The sequence below is a fragment of the Fusarium falciforme genome, chromosome 4 (assembly GCF_026873545.1).
Source record: "Fusarium falciforme chromosome 4, complete sequence".
In the NCBI taxonomy this organism is placed as follows: domain Eukaryota; kingdom Fungi; phylum Ascomycota; class Sordariomycetes; order Hypocreales; family Nectriaceae; genus Fusarium; species Fusarium falciforme.
In genome coordinates, this window is record NC_070547.1 from 3,318,583 (window position 1) to 3,335,261 (window position 16,679).

Here is a 16,679-nt window from a genome sequence, read left to right on the forward strand (position 1 = left end):
ACCCTCCCTTTGACCCATGGAGGGCTCAAATACCCAGCTAGGGAGGGGGGGATGGAAACATGACGATGGATGGGAAAGACGGGCTCTGCTATCTTGGGTTATAGCAGGGAGGGAGTTTTTGGAATTGAAGGATATCTTATCTAGTTGAAGCAGGTGATTCGAGAAATCACATACCTAGCTAGGTGAAATCACAAAAGATTCTCCAATTGATCAAGTTGCGTATGCTGTGATCATGTTTCTGCTGTTAAACTCTTTCTGATCTTTTCTAATTTCTAGCACTTTATTGAATGTAATGCCGCCACAGAAGAGAGACTCTGTAAGTAGATCCATCTTTAGGTCTATGTATGTATATCTTCCAACTCCAAACTAAGCTCCTCTGAGCCTCCCACAACTCTGACAACCCTCTAGCGCCTTTTTAGTAGTAAATAAACAATATAATGCACTGAATCCAACGCCTGATCTAGCTTTACGTTGTAAACGGTCTCCTTCACTCTCAAAAACATGAACTCTGAAAAACATGACAGAAACACGACACAATTAGAGATCCTTCTTGTTCCCGTTCTGCTGCGCCTTCTTGGCAGCCTCCTTGGCCATCTTCTCCTGCCGCGCGATGCTGGCCTCGACGCCGATGCCGCCGAAGACGAGGGCGACGCCGAGCCACTGCATCTGCGTCAGGCGATGGCCAAAGGCGAGAACAGACAGGATCATGGTGAACATCTTGCGGGTGACGGTAACGGTGACGAGGAGGACAGATGAAAAGGTAGCGAGGGTGTAGACTAGAATGACAGTGGTTAGCTGGGGCTTGCCATGGTTGCGAACAAGAAAACCTACAGATAAACACCTGGCCAACGGCGCCGCACGCCGCGAAGCCGAGGACATCCCTCCACACGGCCGGGTACCGGGCCATAAAGTCGAGAGCAGCCTTGAGCTCGCCCGCGCTGCCGGCAACATCCATGCCGAGCCACTCACCGATGCCGGTGGCGACGAGCCACGGACTGCCGATGAGGTATGCGCCGGTGACGAGGGAGCTCATGAGGTTGTTGGCGCACATCATCTGGGGGCCCGAGTAGGGGCGGAAGGTCTGGAAGATGTGGTCCTGGGTGCTGTTGGTCAAGCCGTCAAACAGCAGGTTGATACCCAGCAGGAGGAGACCCCAGGCGGTGCTCGCGTCGTCGGGCCGCACCGCCGACGCCTTCTTGCTCTTTTTGCCCGAGTGTAGAGTGAAGACGGCAACGCCGAGCGTCACGGTCGCGACAACGAGGTACTTGTACAGAGGATACCGCCGGCGGAAGACGGTGATGTGCAGGAACATGACGGGGAGCAGCTTGCAGCTCTTGGCGAGGAGGAAGGTGATGTAGTCGAGGTGCGCAAGAGAAGCGTATCCAAACGGGCTGGCGAGACTGCTCGTGACGGCGACGAGGGCGAGAGGAGCGAGGATGCGGCGCGAGGGGATCACGGGAGGGACTGGGCTGTTGCGCGGTGTCGAGGCGTAGAGGTAGACGGCGCCTACGATGGCGGCGAAGACGGACTGGATGGTGTTGAGAAAGACGGGGAAATGCCAGACCTCGGGGGCGTCGGCAGGGCCGTAGGGCGTCGTCGTGAGCTTCTCTTGGAGGTAAGCCCATGTTAAGCTTGGAGGGTTAGTATCTCGATCAGTCGTCATGATGTCGCTGGCCATGACTTACAAGGATGCATAGATGCCCGCAACCGCCACGACAAGCTGGAAGACTCCCGCATTCTGCTCCAGCGGCACAACATCAGCCGCCTTCTTGACGGCGTGTCCATTGGAGCCCTTGTGCGCGCCATTCGTATCTTCCCAGGCGGCGGTCGTCTTGTTAAAGAACTCGGACGAAGCCTCGCGCTTCACGGCTGGCTGCTTTGAGCGCGCCATCCTGTTCGTCGCTTTGTAGTGAGTGGAGTCGAGATGCGATTCGGAGTGTCACGAAAGCAGATATAGTCACACAAAGATTGATGATGCGAAGAAGAAAATGGCAATTGGATTTAAAGAGAGACAGAAGGAATCGAGTGAGTGAAAGGGAGTGGAGAAAAGTGTTGGGAGGTCATGTAGTTGCCATGATGAAATTTGACAGTTGGCTTCAATTGCCAAAAAAGCATGAGACACAACCTAGAGGTTGCAGGCTGAGCGCCCCACCCTAACGCCACAAGGGTCTTTGTGGCGTTACTTCAGCCTCGTATCCATCCACTCTATTCACATCGAGATCGAGATGGCCTAGACTCAGCCACGACAAACAAAGAGACATATTTCAAATCACATCACAAACAATATCATGCTCATAAATTTAATTTTATTTCGTGGCTCTTCAACCTGACCTATATCTGCCCCCAGCTAATGATGCTTTTCCCAGATCCCGCCCTACATGCAAGGTGGAGAGAGGAGAGGCATCATGCGGGTGCGAGTTCACGAGGAACCAAAATACACAATCAAGTGAGCCAGCGTGTGTGTGTGGATGGATGGAATATTGTGATGGGGGTATGTAATATCGATGCGTGCGTGCGTGATTCGGGATTATGGAGCGATAAGTCGGGAGGCGCAAGTCGCGTGACAATGTCGGAATCCGAGCGTGTAAGAGAGAGAGAAACAGTTGTGCGAGGTGAAAGGGAGGGGAAGGTGACGCCAAGATTGAGTGAGGTGGAGAGACTGAGGTGAGGAAAGGTAGAGGCCGTGATGTGCCCTTCTCGGCCCCCAAGTGTCTGCGCTGTCTGTCCCAATCATTCATTACCGACTCTTTGATGGAGGTGTTGTGATTTGTTTTTTTGTGTCGTCAAGCCATAGCCATAGCCATGTCCATATCGGGTCCAAGCCCGACATCCATGCTTCGCCAGTCGTTAGAAGCACTGTGTCAGTGTCATGCCCATCCAGAGCCATGAAACCATAACTCCGAGGAGAAAAGCAGTCGTCCCGAGCATCCGGTTGAGAGAAACTTATACAGACGGTATGCCACATGAGATGCATATCGGTACATCGCGCCACAAAGAGGGTTGGTTGGTTAAGGAGGCGACGGGGTGACGAGCAGTCACAACCGGGCTGATTTTGCAATAATAATGAGAATGAGACCAATTAGGAAAAGGAAACGGAGTTGAAGATGGGGGGTTTTCTTTTTCGGCGGAGGGAAAAGAGTCGTGGAGAGGAGTCGGCCGTTCATGGTAATGTCGTCTGGTATCGTCCCCAAAGAATACACAAGCCTCGCGGCAAGTCAGATCTGGAAGTGTCCCAGGTCGCCTTGCCAGAACTGACCTCAGCAAGTCGCACGGAACACGCAAAGCAAAGCAAAACTCAATGAGAATTTTAAGCGCCGCGAGAAGCCTACTCGGGCTCCTGGAGCTGGCTGCGGCGCATCTTCTCTGCCTCGAGGTTCTCGTACAGAAGGAACAGCGCCGACTCGTTGGCCTTGGCAGTGCCCATGATGGTGAACATGCGCTCACCCGTCTCATCATGAGGCGCCTATACAAGTATCTGGGTTAGCTATGCTGCGACTGGCTCCGTGGGGAATCCGACTTGCCTTGGCGATGGAGATGCGAGCACCCGATGTCTTGCGGATCTCACTGATCTTGCTGCCGGCACGTCCAATGATGCAGCCAACCATGTCCGCAGGGATGCTGATGTTCTGCGTCTGGATCTCTTCGCCGTTCTCGTCATGGGTAGGCGGGCCTCGAATGGCTGCGTCAGAATCAGAGCGGCGATTATACGGCCTTGAGCTGCCGTTGCTAAAGTCGGCGCCATTACCTGTTCGCATGACGCGAGGGCTACCGTACTCGCTCCTGCCTGAGCCCTGGCTGTATCCCACTCCACTGCCAACACTTGTGCTGCTGGAGGGCTGAGTGCGAACAACAGGGTTGTAGAGGACGGTTCCGGTGCCTCGCTGCCAGTCATCAACCAGACACTTGCAGATTTCCCACACGGCACGCTGAATGCCCTCGGGAGTTCCTTGGACCTCAACTATCCGCTCGGTGGACTGGGGAAGCATCTCCTTCTGGGCGACCATGCGGACACCTGAAGCGTCCTGGATGTGCTTGATCTTGAGACCTTGCCTTCCAATGATAGTACCCATTTGGTTGTGGGAGATGAGAAGCTTGATGGCTAGAAGAGCAATGTTAGAATGTCGGGCCAAAACTGTTTATTGCATCAGGAAAATTTTCAACGTACGATGAGTGCCGTTACTCTGAACAATGCCTCCCATGCCCATGGCGGGGGCACCCTCGAGAAGAGCCCGGGCGACGATGGCATAGGCCCGAGAGATGGCGTCGCATCCACCAGTGATGGTCAGGACACGATCGTGAACGCCCTGTACGACCTTGCTGACACCGGCCTTGACACCAGTCTCGTCTCTCAGATCGGCGACATTCTTGCCACCTTTGCCAATAATGACACCAGCTTCCTTGGACGAGACAATGGCGCGAAGGGTGAGTTGGGCCTGAGCGTACTCCTCGTCCGTCTTAGGGGCGGGTTCACCATCGGGGCCGAGGCGCTCGTCCATTCTAAGCTGATCCATCTGGTCGATGATATCGCTGCCGTTGTTGGGGGGGAGGGTATCCTGAGGGGCCGACATTTTGGTGGAGGGTCGGAAAGCGGGAGGCGAGGATGGTTTTCGAAGTTTGGAATGAGTAAGGGAGCGGACAAGCTAGAAAAATGTCCGAAGGAGTCTATTCTATATGTCAGAAGGTTTCTTATTCAAACGCAACTGGAAGAAAAAACGAGAGCTCCAACGCGCAAACCCGGGTGGAGGATGGTTGGCCCTCGTTGCACCGCACCGCACAATTAGAGTCATGAAACTCATGCGCGCCGGCACAAAGAAGCCGGCACTGAAACGCACCGGCGCAGTCAAGAGCCAACACAAGTAATGAAAACTATTCACTAACCTTGACGTCGACGCTGGGGGTGATGCGAGGACGCAGAAGGATGCTGGAGAAGGCGGGGGCGGCGGGATGGGGATGGGTGGTGCAGTGTATTTTTTTTCTGCGGTCGTGTACGCGAGGCGGGATAGCGGGGTCAAGGGTCGCGAGCGCTCCGATGAGAAAGCGACGGCGGCGGCGGATGGGTTATTGCACAGGAGGCGTGGAGGAAGAGAGGCCAACAACTGGAGAAGTGGAGGCGGAATAGACTGAAGTGAGGAAGGGGGGCGAGGAGAGGGGAGGAGAAGGGTGAGAGAGATGGAGAGAGCAGAGAGAGGGAGAAGAGAGGTGGTGAAGGTGAAGTAAAGTGAGGTGAGAGGTGTGTGAGTGGGTGAAGGAGGAGGATAGAAGAAGAGGTGGAGGAGTTGATGGAACTGGGAAATGGACCCAGGGCCAGAACCAGAGCCAGAGCCAAAGCCAGCACCAGAAGCAGAATCAGAGCCTGCCCGCCAGGCCAGGCCATGCCATCCACCTCATGGACGGGATCCATTGCCAGGGCCACAGAAAGCCCAGAGCAGAGCTGCGGCAGCGGCAGCGGCAGCGGCAGCAAGTCTCTCCTTCCCCTCCATCCAATCCGGCTCCCCCACTCCACTCACTGAGGGAGGTGCTGCATGGCCCAGCGAGGGACAGGATGCTATGACCACCTGAGGTCATGGGCTGAATACTTGACGGTCTTGTACCTGTGATCCCAGCTCCCTCGTTGTGTCAATAAGTGAGGGCGGAAGAGACACGACTACTGAGGGGAATGTATACCTGCTCACCGAGTACCGAAGCTGTAGCTTGTGCGCCTAGATCCATCCCATCCCACTTGCCGACATCCACACCCACGCCTCCTGCCCCAGCTCAAAAGTCACCTCTGCCATGTACTGTACTAGCTCTACATTGCCCCTCGTGACGGGCATTTGTAGGAGCCCGATTGTACATGAAGCGTCTGAGGTAACTCGTGCGACTCGTTTTGCGATAGGACATCTGGCCTCTTCATTCAATGGGCATCGAGGGCCGTCCTGAGCTCGCGATTGGGGCTAGGAGGGGGGCTGGGAGATGGGTGTAAGTGGAGGCTCATTTGTTGACTGATTGACGCTCCTACCACTTGAGCACAGGGAAGGAAAGACCAGAGACCTTCCAGGTGCTTGCTTGACCATAATAGATGGAATGGAAGCCACCGTTGGAGACGGGAAGCCGCAACTGACGGGGCCAGGCAAGGTACTGGCGAGCGGTAGTTGGGCCACCTGCCGTTCCATTTTTTAAGGCCACACGTGCCCTTTGAGATGCCTTCCACCAACCGAGGCCCATTCTCCCACTCTTCCATTCCACCTTATCTGGGCACATCAGAAAATCCATGATGAAATCCACCTCTCGGAAGTGAATCGTGGCATCTGGGTATCCTCCACAGCCCGCGACACAGGTTTCGGATCAGGCCCGGCAACCCGAACAATGTTTCGTGGCAGACACTGGTCCTGCTGCCTCCCGCGACAGCCTCTTCCCTTCCACGCACAAGTACAAAGACAAAAAATTGCTTGGCATGTGCCGCTAATCCTTTTCGAGCATCAAGCGAGCATTGAGCAACCCATCCCAGGTTTCTGGCATCTCTGCCATTGGGCTTGTTTGACCAGGGAATGAATGGTCCAGAGGTGAATGAATGCCACGCCGTTCCCCACTCACCTAGCACCTGGCATGTGGGATAAGAAATAAACGAGACAGAGGAAGGGCAAAGTACCTCCAAGTCTTTTTAAATACAGGTATCTAATGACGAATTCTATCATTTAGTGACAGAAAAAATGGGATCATATACTTTGAATGCTCTAAAAGCTTCTTCTATACTATTCAGAATTCTTTATCATCACTATGTAGCTATCCTTGGAGAAGGACATGATGCTTCCTTGTACTGGTGTCACATTCTTTCTTGACCCTAGTGCCTGGTCACTCGGAGTTTTCTTCCACACCCACTCGGCCCGGGGCCTGTCCTTACGGAGTGGGCCAGCCCTGGAGGAAACGGTCTCCCAGGACCACCATCGCAAGTGAGTTCGCCGTCGCTGTAATGGACAAGAGAGGAGGTGAATGACGAGAAGGACGACGCATGGGCTCGCTAAATCTTTAACTCTTATCTATTCTGCCGTCAACCGTTCTCATGCTTATCAGCGTCTTGTCCAGAGTGCGGGGATATATGTGGACGTTTAAGTAGGTTAGCTTGGCATAAGAAGATAAAGCCCCCTCAGCCGCCTGTTCCCCTAGTAATTCCTGGCCCTCTCTGGAGTAGGCCGTCGAGAGCTCCTGTTTCTACGACAACATGGAGCAATGATGGCTGATATCAGATCATTCGGAGCAGCGTCAAGTTGAGGCCAATGACAGGCCCAAAGTCGACCTTGACGGGCTTATTGGCCTGAGTGACCCAGGGGTGTTTCGCGGGCAGCTTCCCCAACCTCCTCACAATGTTATTTCGGCGAACTTGCTTGGATCATCCGTCTTAGCGGGCAGGACAGCGCTGTGTACACTCGAGCGGTTCGGCGAGCTAATGTGCAGACTTTTTCCAAGTTACGCGTGAATCCTTTTTCCCCCTCCGCTTCCGGCTCGGCCGGTGCTCCCCCGGAGGAGTTCAGATGCCGTGCAACGGTCCGACCCCGCAATCCGTCCGTGCTCAAGCCCGTTGGCTCTTTTTGACGGCGACTGTTTGGACGGTGACCGGTCGGGACATTTTGTTGGATTCAGCTCAACAATTTGATCTTGTAAATTCAATATTCCTGCAGATCCTTCCAGTGACGCAGATATTCTTTGAATTCCCTGTCACCTGGCTGCATCAATAGTCTCTCAGATTGGTTCTCGGATGGTTCCATCGGGTGGAGCAACACTGCCAGAGGCCTGCATAAGTCACCATGGAGGCATGCAGCTTAACAGCACCCGTCACTCCTCGTTGAGCTCTGTCACCCTCTGCCGTGCGATGCTTGTGGGTAACGTCCTCACATAGAGACGACTTTCCTCATCGCGTGAGTGCATATGTTTTCAATTGAATGCCCTTCTTCTAGAAACGGTGGGCCGTCAGGCCACTGACGTTGCAGCGAGGCCAAGACTGCGACCAATATCACGACGACTTTATATTGACATACATAGCTAGGTACCAGGCTCGGAGTATCTGGCACCGACTCATCGCTGCCTCAGCTGCTGCTCATGTTCTATCCAGAAGTTCTTGCATGCCTTGTGTCCCCAGTGATCCACCCACCACTCCCCGAAGCTGTCCTCCACCTCAAAGTCCACCTTGGCCACCCGTTCTTCTCTCTTGAGACCGCAGATGATGCACGCCTTGGGGGCCGTCGGTACCATCTTGGCCGTTTGCACCGACATGCTCTCGCTAATCTCAGGGACCCTGAGTGCTGTTGAACCCTTGCCGGCCGCCTTGGCCGCCGCAACGGCAGACCGCAAACGGCCGACTTGCTGCCGCCACACGGCGACGACATCTGCGGCCTCGCGGTCTTCGCGTGCTGACTGCGTCTTGTCCACTCCTGCAAGTTTCATGCCCTTGCTTCCTGCGGCCGAGATCGACATGCTTTTGGCCAAGATCTTGTCTCGGTGCCATCGCTGTTTGCGGCCCGCAATGACCCTGGCGGCTGTCATCGCTAGAAGAATATAACCTTGTAGAAACTCCCCAGCCTTTGGGTCTGATAGAATGCGCTGCTTAATCGACGCGGTTTGGCCCGATATGGGTTTGAATAGAGCATTACCAGAGTTGAGGAGGTCGGGAAATACAGATAGGATAACTGATGGAGGCGGGACATTGATGGGTGGAGGAGCATCATCTGGAACATGACTCTGAGATGGCTGGACATTGTCGACAGCATCCCAGTCCCAACTCTCGGCCGGTTTTGAGGAGTCGGTACCTGCCTTCTGGCTGTCGGCAGCCGGAAAGTCATCCCAAGCCCCCCATCCTTCGTCATCTTCCTTGCCTTTGGTTGCCTTGGTGCCCACCGGACTGTCCATAGATGGCCATGCCGTGACTGGCGATGGCTCCTTGGGCTTTTTCGCCTGCTTGGGTTCCGTCGGAGTCGGTGTCTTGATGGCCAAGTCAGGAAAAGGGTTACGGTCTTGAAAGGACGGAGACTTTGGCGCCTGAGGGTAGTTCGAAGCTGTGGCACCGAAAGCAAGACCCCCGAGAAGCTGGCTAGGAGGCTGCTTCTTGGTTGGCTGCTTCGGCGGTTCTGGCTCATCTAATGAAAGGAGGTCCATCGATGGAAGAGTTGCTGCTGGTTTCGTAGGGGCCGTTGTAGGAACTACCTTTGGTACCGGCGCGGGTGGAGGAGGGGGTGCCACAGTCTCAAACTCCCCAAATTCATCGTCGTCGTCATCCTCATCACCCTCCGCCACCTGAAGTTCAAAGTCCTCCGCATCAAAAAGAACGCTGGGGTCATTTGAAGCTGAAGACTTCAGCATAGCCTTCATGCGTGGCTGTTGCGGCTCCTGATGGGCTGGTGCATGCTGCCACTGTTGTCGGAGCTGTGACTGAGGAGCGGGTTGTTGCGCCTGGGCTGTGCCAGAAGTTTGATGAGGAAGTGTGCCAATATCGACAAGGCTGTTGGACATGAGATCCAGCGTGGATGCCCTCACAACCCGAGTTGGGGGTTGCTGGACAGAAGGCGCTCGCTGTGCTGGAGCTGGACCAGGGCTTGGGTTGTGCCATGGTATTGAGGGTGAGCTGGCTGGACCCGTAGCTGGTGAGCCCCAAGCCGGAATAGACACAGGCGTAGGAGTTGGGGCCTGGAAAGGAGAAGGGTTCGCGGGTGAGGGCTGTGAAGGCTCAGCTACCTCGAAATCCCCCCATCCGTCATCATCGTCCTCAACCGCTGCGGCCGGCTTGGACGGAGCTGGAGTACTTCCCCACGAGATTGACGCAGCAGGCTGGGTCTGGAGTGAAGGCCAAGGCTGTGTGCTTATGGGAGAAGCATGGCTAGTGGTGCCAAAGAAGTCAAACGGATCCTTGGCTCCAGTTTGTTGTGATTGCTGTGGTGGTGGTGGTGGTTGTTGCTGAGGCTGAAAAGGAGTGGCCTGTTGGGCAGGAGGAGGCGTGGGATTGCTTGAGAGGCTGTTGAACTCAGCGAAGAGATCGGCAGACATGATGGCTCATCCGATGAAGCATCCTTCCCGAGCTCGCGGTCACGAGGTGGGTATGGAAGTGGATGAGAGTAGATAGATAACGACGGGTGCTGGTGAGCACAAGGCTTGACGTAGGTGGTCTGAATGGATTGGATGCACGAGGCATCACAAGTCGTGGCTATTTGTTTAGCGCGATGCCCCCTGAACGCGGAGGCCTCGAGCTTCTGGTAGGACCCCCGGGCGGCCTGTCACGGGGGGGTTAGCGCTAACAGAAGGCTGAGAGTGGGGCCAACTTCCATCCACCGCCAACCTGGATCCATGGAACTTGCCTAGGCTGGATCCCGTCCCTTCCTTCGCCTTTGACGGCCTCAAATTCATCTCATTCATTTTGCATCTTCTCTTGCGACACGGTAAAGCCTCTCCTCTTTGCTTCGCCACGAAGCATCATGAGGCCTCTGGAAGAGTTGCTGTGGGTTGCAAGCACCGTCAAGAGCGACTGAATTGACTGACAAACCCTGACGCAGGCCGAGATGGCGTGAGACTCAAGTTCACGGCGCTCATCTTGGCGACCTGCAACGAGCCGTTCGATATAATGGGCCTTCCAGTCCATGCATATCGGGATGTCGCTCTGTGTGCTGGAAGGTAGGTCAAGCCGCTCCATCATTGGCTGATGCTGGATCAAGTACTGACGCCTGATAGACTTTTCTACTGTCCACTGCAGCTGAGGGCTTGAGCTGGTCTCAAACCCTCGATGAGGGAAGACGCCTCTATACTGAGCGGCGGGAGCACTTTCTCAAGTACATCAAGCACCCAGAGACCCTAGCTGAACTCAGCATAGACCCTCTAACAGATGATCCTGCTGTGAGTCTTGTGCTGCAACTTAGACTCTGACTAGAGGGCTGACCCCAACTCAAGTCTCCTTGGAACACCGTTCGCCAGGATGAGATTATCCGCGCCGAGATCCTGCAGGATGTCCAAAGACTTCCGGATGAAGCATCATATCATGAAGATGAAACCCAGGCCATGATTCTGGACATCCTTTTCATGTACTGCAAACTTAACCCTGAGCGAGGCGGTTATCGACAAGGCATGCACGAGCTTCTCGCCCCTATTCTGCATGTCATCCAGCAGGACACCTTGGACCCGGCGACCATACCATCGGACGCCTCTCTCGAAGATGCTCTCATCAAGACTTTGGATGCTTCCTTCGTCGAGCACGACGCTTTCATCCTCTTTTCCAGGTTAATGGAACATGCGCAATCATTTTACGAGGTTAAGGACTCTATCGCGACATCAGGAACCCCTTTGCGATCCTCCAAGTTCCCTGAACAAAGCTCTACTATCGTCGAAAGAAGCAGGTTCATTCATGAGGTATGCCTTCAAAAGGTGGACCCGGAACTCGCTGCACATCTCACCAATATCGAGATATTGCCGCAAATCTTTCTTATGTATGGCCTAAGGCTTTCTTCATATCCACGCTCTTGCTGACAAGAATAGTCGATGGATCCGGTTACTTTTCAGCAGAGAATTTCCGTTCGAGCAGTTTCTGGTCCTATGGGATACGATATTCGCTGTTGACGCATCACTAGATTTGATAGACCTCATCTGTGTTGCCATGCTAATCCGCATTCGATGGGATTGTAAGTTGTTTTGTTGGTTTCCTTCTTTAGGTGCTAATATTTCGCTACAGTATTAGAAGCGGATTACTCCGTCTGCCTTCAGCTGCTCTTGAAATATCCCGCCCCCTCGCCATCTCACGGCCCTCATACGTTTGCTGATGATGCCCTGTATCTCCGCGAGCATCTCAGCGCATCTGGCGGAGCGTCTCTGATCATGAAGTATACTGGAAGGATGCCGGCTGTATCATCGCCCTCTCAGAACTCGCGAGCAGCTACCCCAAGCTTCCGTGCCTTCAACTCGCTCAGGCAACGAGGACTTGGATCCAGGTCACAAATACCTTCGCCGTCTCGGTTTATTCAGCAGCAAGGCGGCATGGAGGCGCTGTTCCAAGGAGCAGCCAAAGGAGCAAAGGGGGTGTTTGAAAGGGGCGAAAAACTCGGCATCAACCAGGCGGTTAGAGATGCTATGGGAGAAATCAGACGCAACATCAACGAGGCCAGATCAACTCCCAGGTCTCCACGACAGATAATGAGCGAGGAGGGGGCGGCCAAAAGTCTTGCTGCGCTGGAGAGGCGCAACCAGCAGCTGGCTGCCATGCTTGACGAGACGGTCAACAACCTCAAGGCAGTGTCAGCTTCAAACCTGGAAGATAAGACCAAGAGCCTCGACCTCATTGAGGTTGCGGCCGCCAAGGTCCAGTTTGTCAAGATCTACCTAGAAGATTCTTCCATGGAAGTTCCAGTACTGGAGTCCCCGCCGTCTGAGGAGAGCCCCAGGGAAGTGGTGGTGGCAGAGACGACTATTGTCCAGCCAGACCCAATCCCTCCGATGGAAGCGGAAGTGGACATCTCCGGTCTTCGGATTGTTGAACCGGTCCCAACCCCCCGGGAGGAAGAAGCACCAAACAACCCTGATCGTATGGATACATCTGGTGACGGTCCGAATCCAGATTCTGCCACCAAGGCTGCTGGGGTAGAAGTACGGCCATCTCCTGTCCCGACTCGATCAACACTGGCACAGTCCTCCTTCTCATGGATGCTGGAGCCAGACCAATCCGCTCCCTCGAAATCTTCAGCGTCATCAGCAAAGTCACCACCACTTCAGCACAAGAAGAAGATGTCCAACAGCACTAGGCGCGAGAAGAATGCCTTCCTGTTCGGGGAGGTTACCGAGAGCCGCAACCCTCTTCGCTCGGATGAGATATTCGGGCTGGAACCTCTCACCAAGACGAAAGATGAACCGTAAATGATGCATATATGCACATAACGCAACCTAGACAACCCGGAATGTACTTGATTTCTTATGCCATCATGCCCAACTTTTAGACCTCATATCTACTATACAATTTATAGATCGACCAAGATTACAGTGTGTTTTCAGACATATCCTCCGCGTCCCTCGAACAGACTTCTGCAGTGAATGCCCGTTGTCTTCTTACCTTTTGAGGGGTCTCTCCTTAATCCAGAATGCCGTCAAAAACGATACAGCAAGGTATATCGTGATCAACGCCAGAGCTCCAAGCGTCGCCACCTGGTAGCTCGAACGGACCTGAGCGGCGAGGTGAGGCGGGAGTTCCTTGATATAATCCAAGCTCTGTCGCACATTCTCCTCTATCTCACGGGCCTCGTCGCCGTTGGGGAGTCGAGAGGCCAGCTGGGTTCGGAGTACCTGTTGGAGGACGGCAGATCCAGTGCTGATACCGATGCTAGAGCCGAGAGAGCGGAAGAGATACGAGCACGCAACGACTACAGCTGTGTCTTCGACAGCGGCATTGGCCAAGAGACCCACAAGTGTCGTTGTGATGCCTACGAGATTGATCAGTAAGGGGCCAGTCACATCGGTCAGCGATGAGATGTAATAGACATACCACAACCAGCTCCAAGAGAAGTGGCGACTAGGCCAACAACCTCTCCGGTGGTTGACCTGAACCAAACAGACAGCCCCAGAGGCAAGGCTGCAACGAACAATAACGCATACGCAGACACAGTGATTGCGTAGAACTTTTCGGTTCGCTTGATAATCCATCCACCGAGGAGCGAAGCAATCACGCCAGCAATCATGCCCGGGACAAGCAGTGCACCGCTTTGAGTAGCAGTTAGTCCCTGAACGGCCTGGAAGAACAGAGGCATGAAGAAGAGGATTGCCATCTGGCCCGCCACACCAAAAAAGTTGACGAGGTAGCACGCGAACAAACTGCGGTCGAAGATGATGTGACCGGGAGCAAATGGATTAGAGGCGACCTTCATCTCAACAAAGAGAAAGAGCCCGAAGAAGACTGGAACGAGAGACAGCGCAACGATGGTGATGATGTGTGACCAGCCCAAGTTGGAGCCAGAGTCCAGGCCAGCAAGCAGGGCGACTACGGCGATGACGAGGGTGAAGGCACCTAGAAAGTCAATCTGGCGTACTTTGGTGAGCCAATGGTCGTGCGATACCGGTGGGAGATCGAGGACGAAGTAGACGGCGATGAAGGCAACAAAGCACAGCGGAACTTGTCCAAGGAACGACCTGGGGCGTATGAGTGCTCGTCCATGACAAGATACGGCGCGGGGGCAAGCTCACCATCGCCAACCAACCGAGTCAGCCAGCAGACCTCCTAGAGGCGCTCCTGTCGATGTCCCAGCAGCCCAGAGAATGTTGATGCAACCCTGCCACATTCCGCGCTCCCTCAGTGGCACAAGGTCACTCAGAAGGATAGAAACCACAGCGTTCATGCCGCCTCCACCAATGCCTGCAACGGCCCGAGCGGCGCACAACTGCACCATGGACTGTGCAAGACCGCAGCCGAGGCAGCCAAGGGCAAAGATGGTGTAAGCGAAGAGAAGGCAAGGCTTCCGGCCAAAGATGTCGCTGAGCTTGCCGTAGAGAGGCTGGAAGCTTGTGAGAGTGAGAAAGTAGCTTGTCAAGGGTCAGCATAAGGTCCTAGGCGCTCTATAGGTTTTCCGTCTTGTAACTTGGCCGGACTCACGCTGTGGCAATCCAGCTGGTGTTGTTGAGAGCGTTCAGCTCGTTTCCAATCTTGGCATACGTTGCTACGGTCAGTAACTGGTCAATTGCAACCATATAGACCTAGTGACGCTGTTTAGAATGAGTGATGGCTATTGACATTATCGGTTTCTTACACCGATGCCCACTGCCGGAAGGATGAGGTGCATTTTTGCCTTGACGGGCTCCTGGACATGATTGCCGTTCACTCGGCCATTTCCTGCGTCCTCATTGATAGCATCGCCGCTGTTGCGGTCTCCGAGGAGCGGTGAAGTCTCGGACGGAGCTGAAGCTCTGCCAGACGTTAAACTGCCCGTCATTTCTGCTCGTCTTGGTTCGAAATAGCAACCTGCAAGGGCGGAGGAAAACGGCGAGGTCTAAGAAGCTCCGGCCTCAGCTCGAGCCTCGAATTGAAGAATCTGGCAAAACAATTCAGCTGAGTGAGAAAGAAGCAAAGGCTCTACGATGCTGCGAAAGAGGCTGGAGATAAGAAATCAAAGGTAACGTTTGTCTCGGACCGGACCTGCAGCCGGAATCAAATCTGAGCAGCGATCGGAACCCGAATTGAGAGGGTGTGCTGCGGGCCGTTCCCCCGCTGGCCCATCAACGGCAGATTGTGTCATACTGGAGACTAGAAACGTGATGGAAGATTCTGAAGTTATTCAGACGAGGAATTGCCGTATCCGAGATTGGTAGCACGGATGATTCTGATGCTAAATTGCCATGTTGAAACTTTTCAACACGATCTCTGAGGTAAAAGATGTCCTGTGGTGGATGATCCAGCCGAATGCCCAAGTCTGCCACGGTTCGGAGAACCTGAGGGTCCGACGAGAATGTGCATGTGTTGGATGAGCTTTCAAATTCGTTCAATCGGACTCGAAAAGACGAAAATATTGCGGCGACGGGGAGGGGAGCCAAAGGATTGTACATAGAACGCATGTGAGTTGTTCGGAGTACTCGGTAATTATCCAGGGGAAACGTCGCAGCCGTCAATGTGAGTAGATGCATCCTCCAAAGCCAATTATACTTGTCGGTGTGGGTGCTAATTGGTATAAGCACGGCGAGACGAACCTTGCCTGTGGCACATAGAGTGAGCAATTCCCACGAGATCGGGCAGTTCCTATTCAAGCCGTGAAACAATGCGATTCAGTCTTGTGTAGCATGGATGATGCCTGGCCCAGAAGCCTTCCAGTCCGTGCTGTTGGTGTTGGGCGAAAGCATTCATGGTTGTGTTCATGCCACTCATTGTTGGACAGCATCTGCCGCGAGGGTTCCCTGCCCAGTTCTGATGCATCTCATCTCGCAGCATTGAGAAGATTAGATGTTGTAATCCCAGAGAATCCTTCGCAGTTATTCTTGGTTCAGGACGGGAACGGACAGCTGCGCGCGCGATGTACGCCAGTGTACAAGCCCAGGGGCATCAATGTCGTACGTGCACGAGAGCAGTCGTGGCAAACTAGCTTGTCAACAATGATTTTCAGACCGAGAGGCCGCCACGCATAGAAGCCAATGCCCCGGAAGGTTCGTCATGATGATGATCCGTGCGCCATGAAACTTGGAACATTCGACTGGGGTTGACTTTGACGTGGGCAAGACATCGGTTTTGTCAAGATTGGCGGATCGAGGACGAATCCGGACAAACCCACGAGGCACCTTTCTGTCAATGCCAACCACGGCGTAAGCATGAAGCACCACCTCGTCATAAGCCGTTTCCCTGTCAAAGGCAATTTTCATCTTGTTTCGACCTCTTCCAACAATGCTGCCAGACATTGCAGGATCACGCGGAGTGGAGTGCCATCCGGCAGCATGTAATTAGCTGTGGAGATGCTTGGACTGTGATGAATGGGGGATCGATCGCCCTGAACGCACACCACACAGTCGAGGGGAGTGACGCGGCTGGGCCGGGCTGGGCGATCAGTGACTGGGGGTTCCTGATGTACATGTACTGTACCTCACCACTGGAAACCAATATTTGGGCCATGAATTCGTGGCGCGCTGGTGTTGAAATGCATATCATTGAGGCTGAGCTTATACGCGTGCAAAGGGTCATAATATTGAACAGCCAAGAATGAAGTATTCGGTAT

At 54.0% G+C, this 16,679-nt stretch overlaps 5 protein-coding genes across 5 annotated transcripts; 1 reads left to right on the plus strand and 4 right to left on the minus strand.

Moving 5' to 3' along the window:
* Positions 1 to 537: 537 nt before the first annotated feature.
* On the minus strand, positions 538 to 1,891 carry NCS54_00574600 (Hypothetical protein; the record flags this gene model as incomplete). Its single annotated transcript, XM_053151234.1, has 3 exons — positions 538 to 776; positions 832 to 1,631; positions 1,686 to 1,891. The coding sequence occupies 3 exons, from the start codon at positions 1,889 to 1,891 to the stop codon at positions 538 to 540; spliced, it is 1,245 nt and encodes a 414-aa protein (XP_053007209.1).
* Positions 1,892 to 3,325: 1,434 nt separating this feature from the next.
* Positions 3,326 to 4,568, minus strand: NCS54_00574700 (Hypothetical protein; the record flags this gene model as incomplete). The annotated part of the gene is made up of 3 exons (XM_053151235.1): positions 3,326 to 3,463; positions 3,522 to 4,099; positions 4,166 to 4,568. 3 exons carry the CDS (start codon positions 4,566 to 4,568, stop codon positions 3,326 to 3,328), a joined length of 1,119 nt encoding a protein of 372 aa, XP_053007210.1.
* A 3,481-nt stretch (positions 4,569 to 8,049) lies between these two features.
* On the minus strand, positions 8,050 to 10,011 carry NCS54_00574800 (Hypothetical protein; the record flags this gene model as incomplete). Its single annotated transcript, XM_053151236.1, has 1 exon — positions 8,050 to 10,011. One exon carries the CDS (start codon positions 10,009 to 10,011, stop codon positions 8,050 to 8,052), a length of 1,962 nt encoding a protein of 653 aa, XP_053007211.1.
* Positions 10,012 to 10,349: 338 nt separating this feature from the next.
* Positions 10,350 to 12,855, plus strand: NCS54_00574900 (Rab-GAP TBC domain-containing protein; the record flags this gene model as incomplete). The annotated part of the gene is made up of 6 exons (XM_053151237.1): positions 10,350 to 10,459; positions 10,515 to 10,632; positions 10,690 to 10,851; positions 10,906 to 11,438; positions 11,488 to 11,630; positions 11,681 to 12,855. Exons 1-6 carry the CDS (start codon positions 10,437 to 10,439, stop codon positions 12,853 to 12,855), a joined length of 2,154 nt encoding a protein of 717 aa, XP_053007212.1. The 5' UTR covers positions 10,350 to 10,436.
* Positions 12,856 to 13,044: 189 nt separating this feature from the next.
* On the minus strand, positions 13,045 to 14,915 carry NCS54_00575000 (MFS domain-containing protein; the record flags this gene model as incomplete). The annotated part of the gene is made up of 5 exons (XM_053151238.1): positions 13,045 to 13,415; positions 13,478 to 14,118; positions 14,173 to 14,508; positions 14,579 to 14,679; positions 14,733 to 14,915. 5 exons carry the CDS (start codon positions 14,913 to 14,915, stop codon positions 13,045 to 13,047), a joined length of 1,632 nt encoding a protein of 543 aa, XP_053007213.1.
* Between the last annotated feature and the right edge of the window lie 1,764 nt (positions 14,916 to 16,679).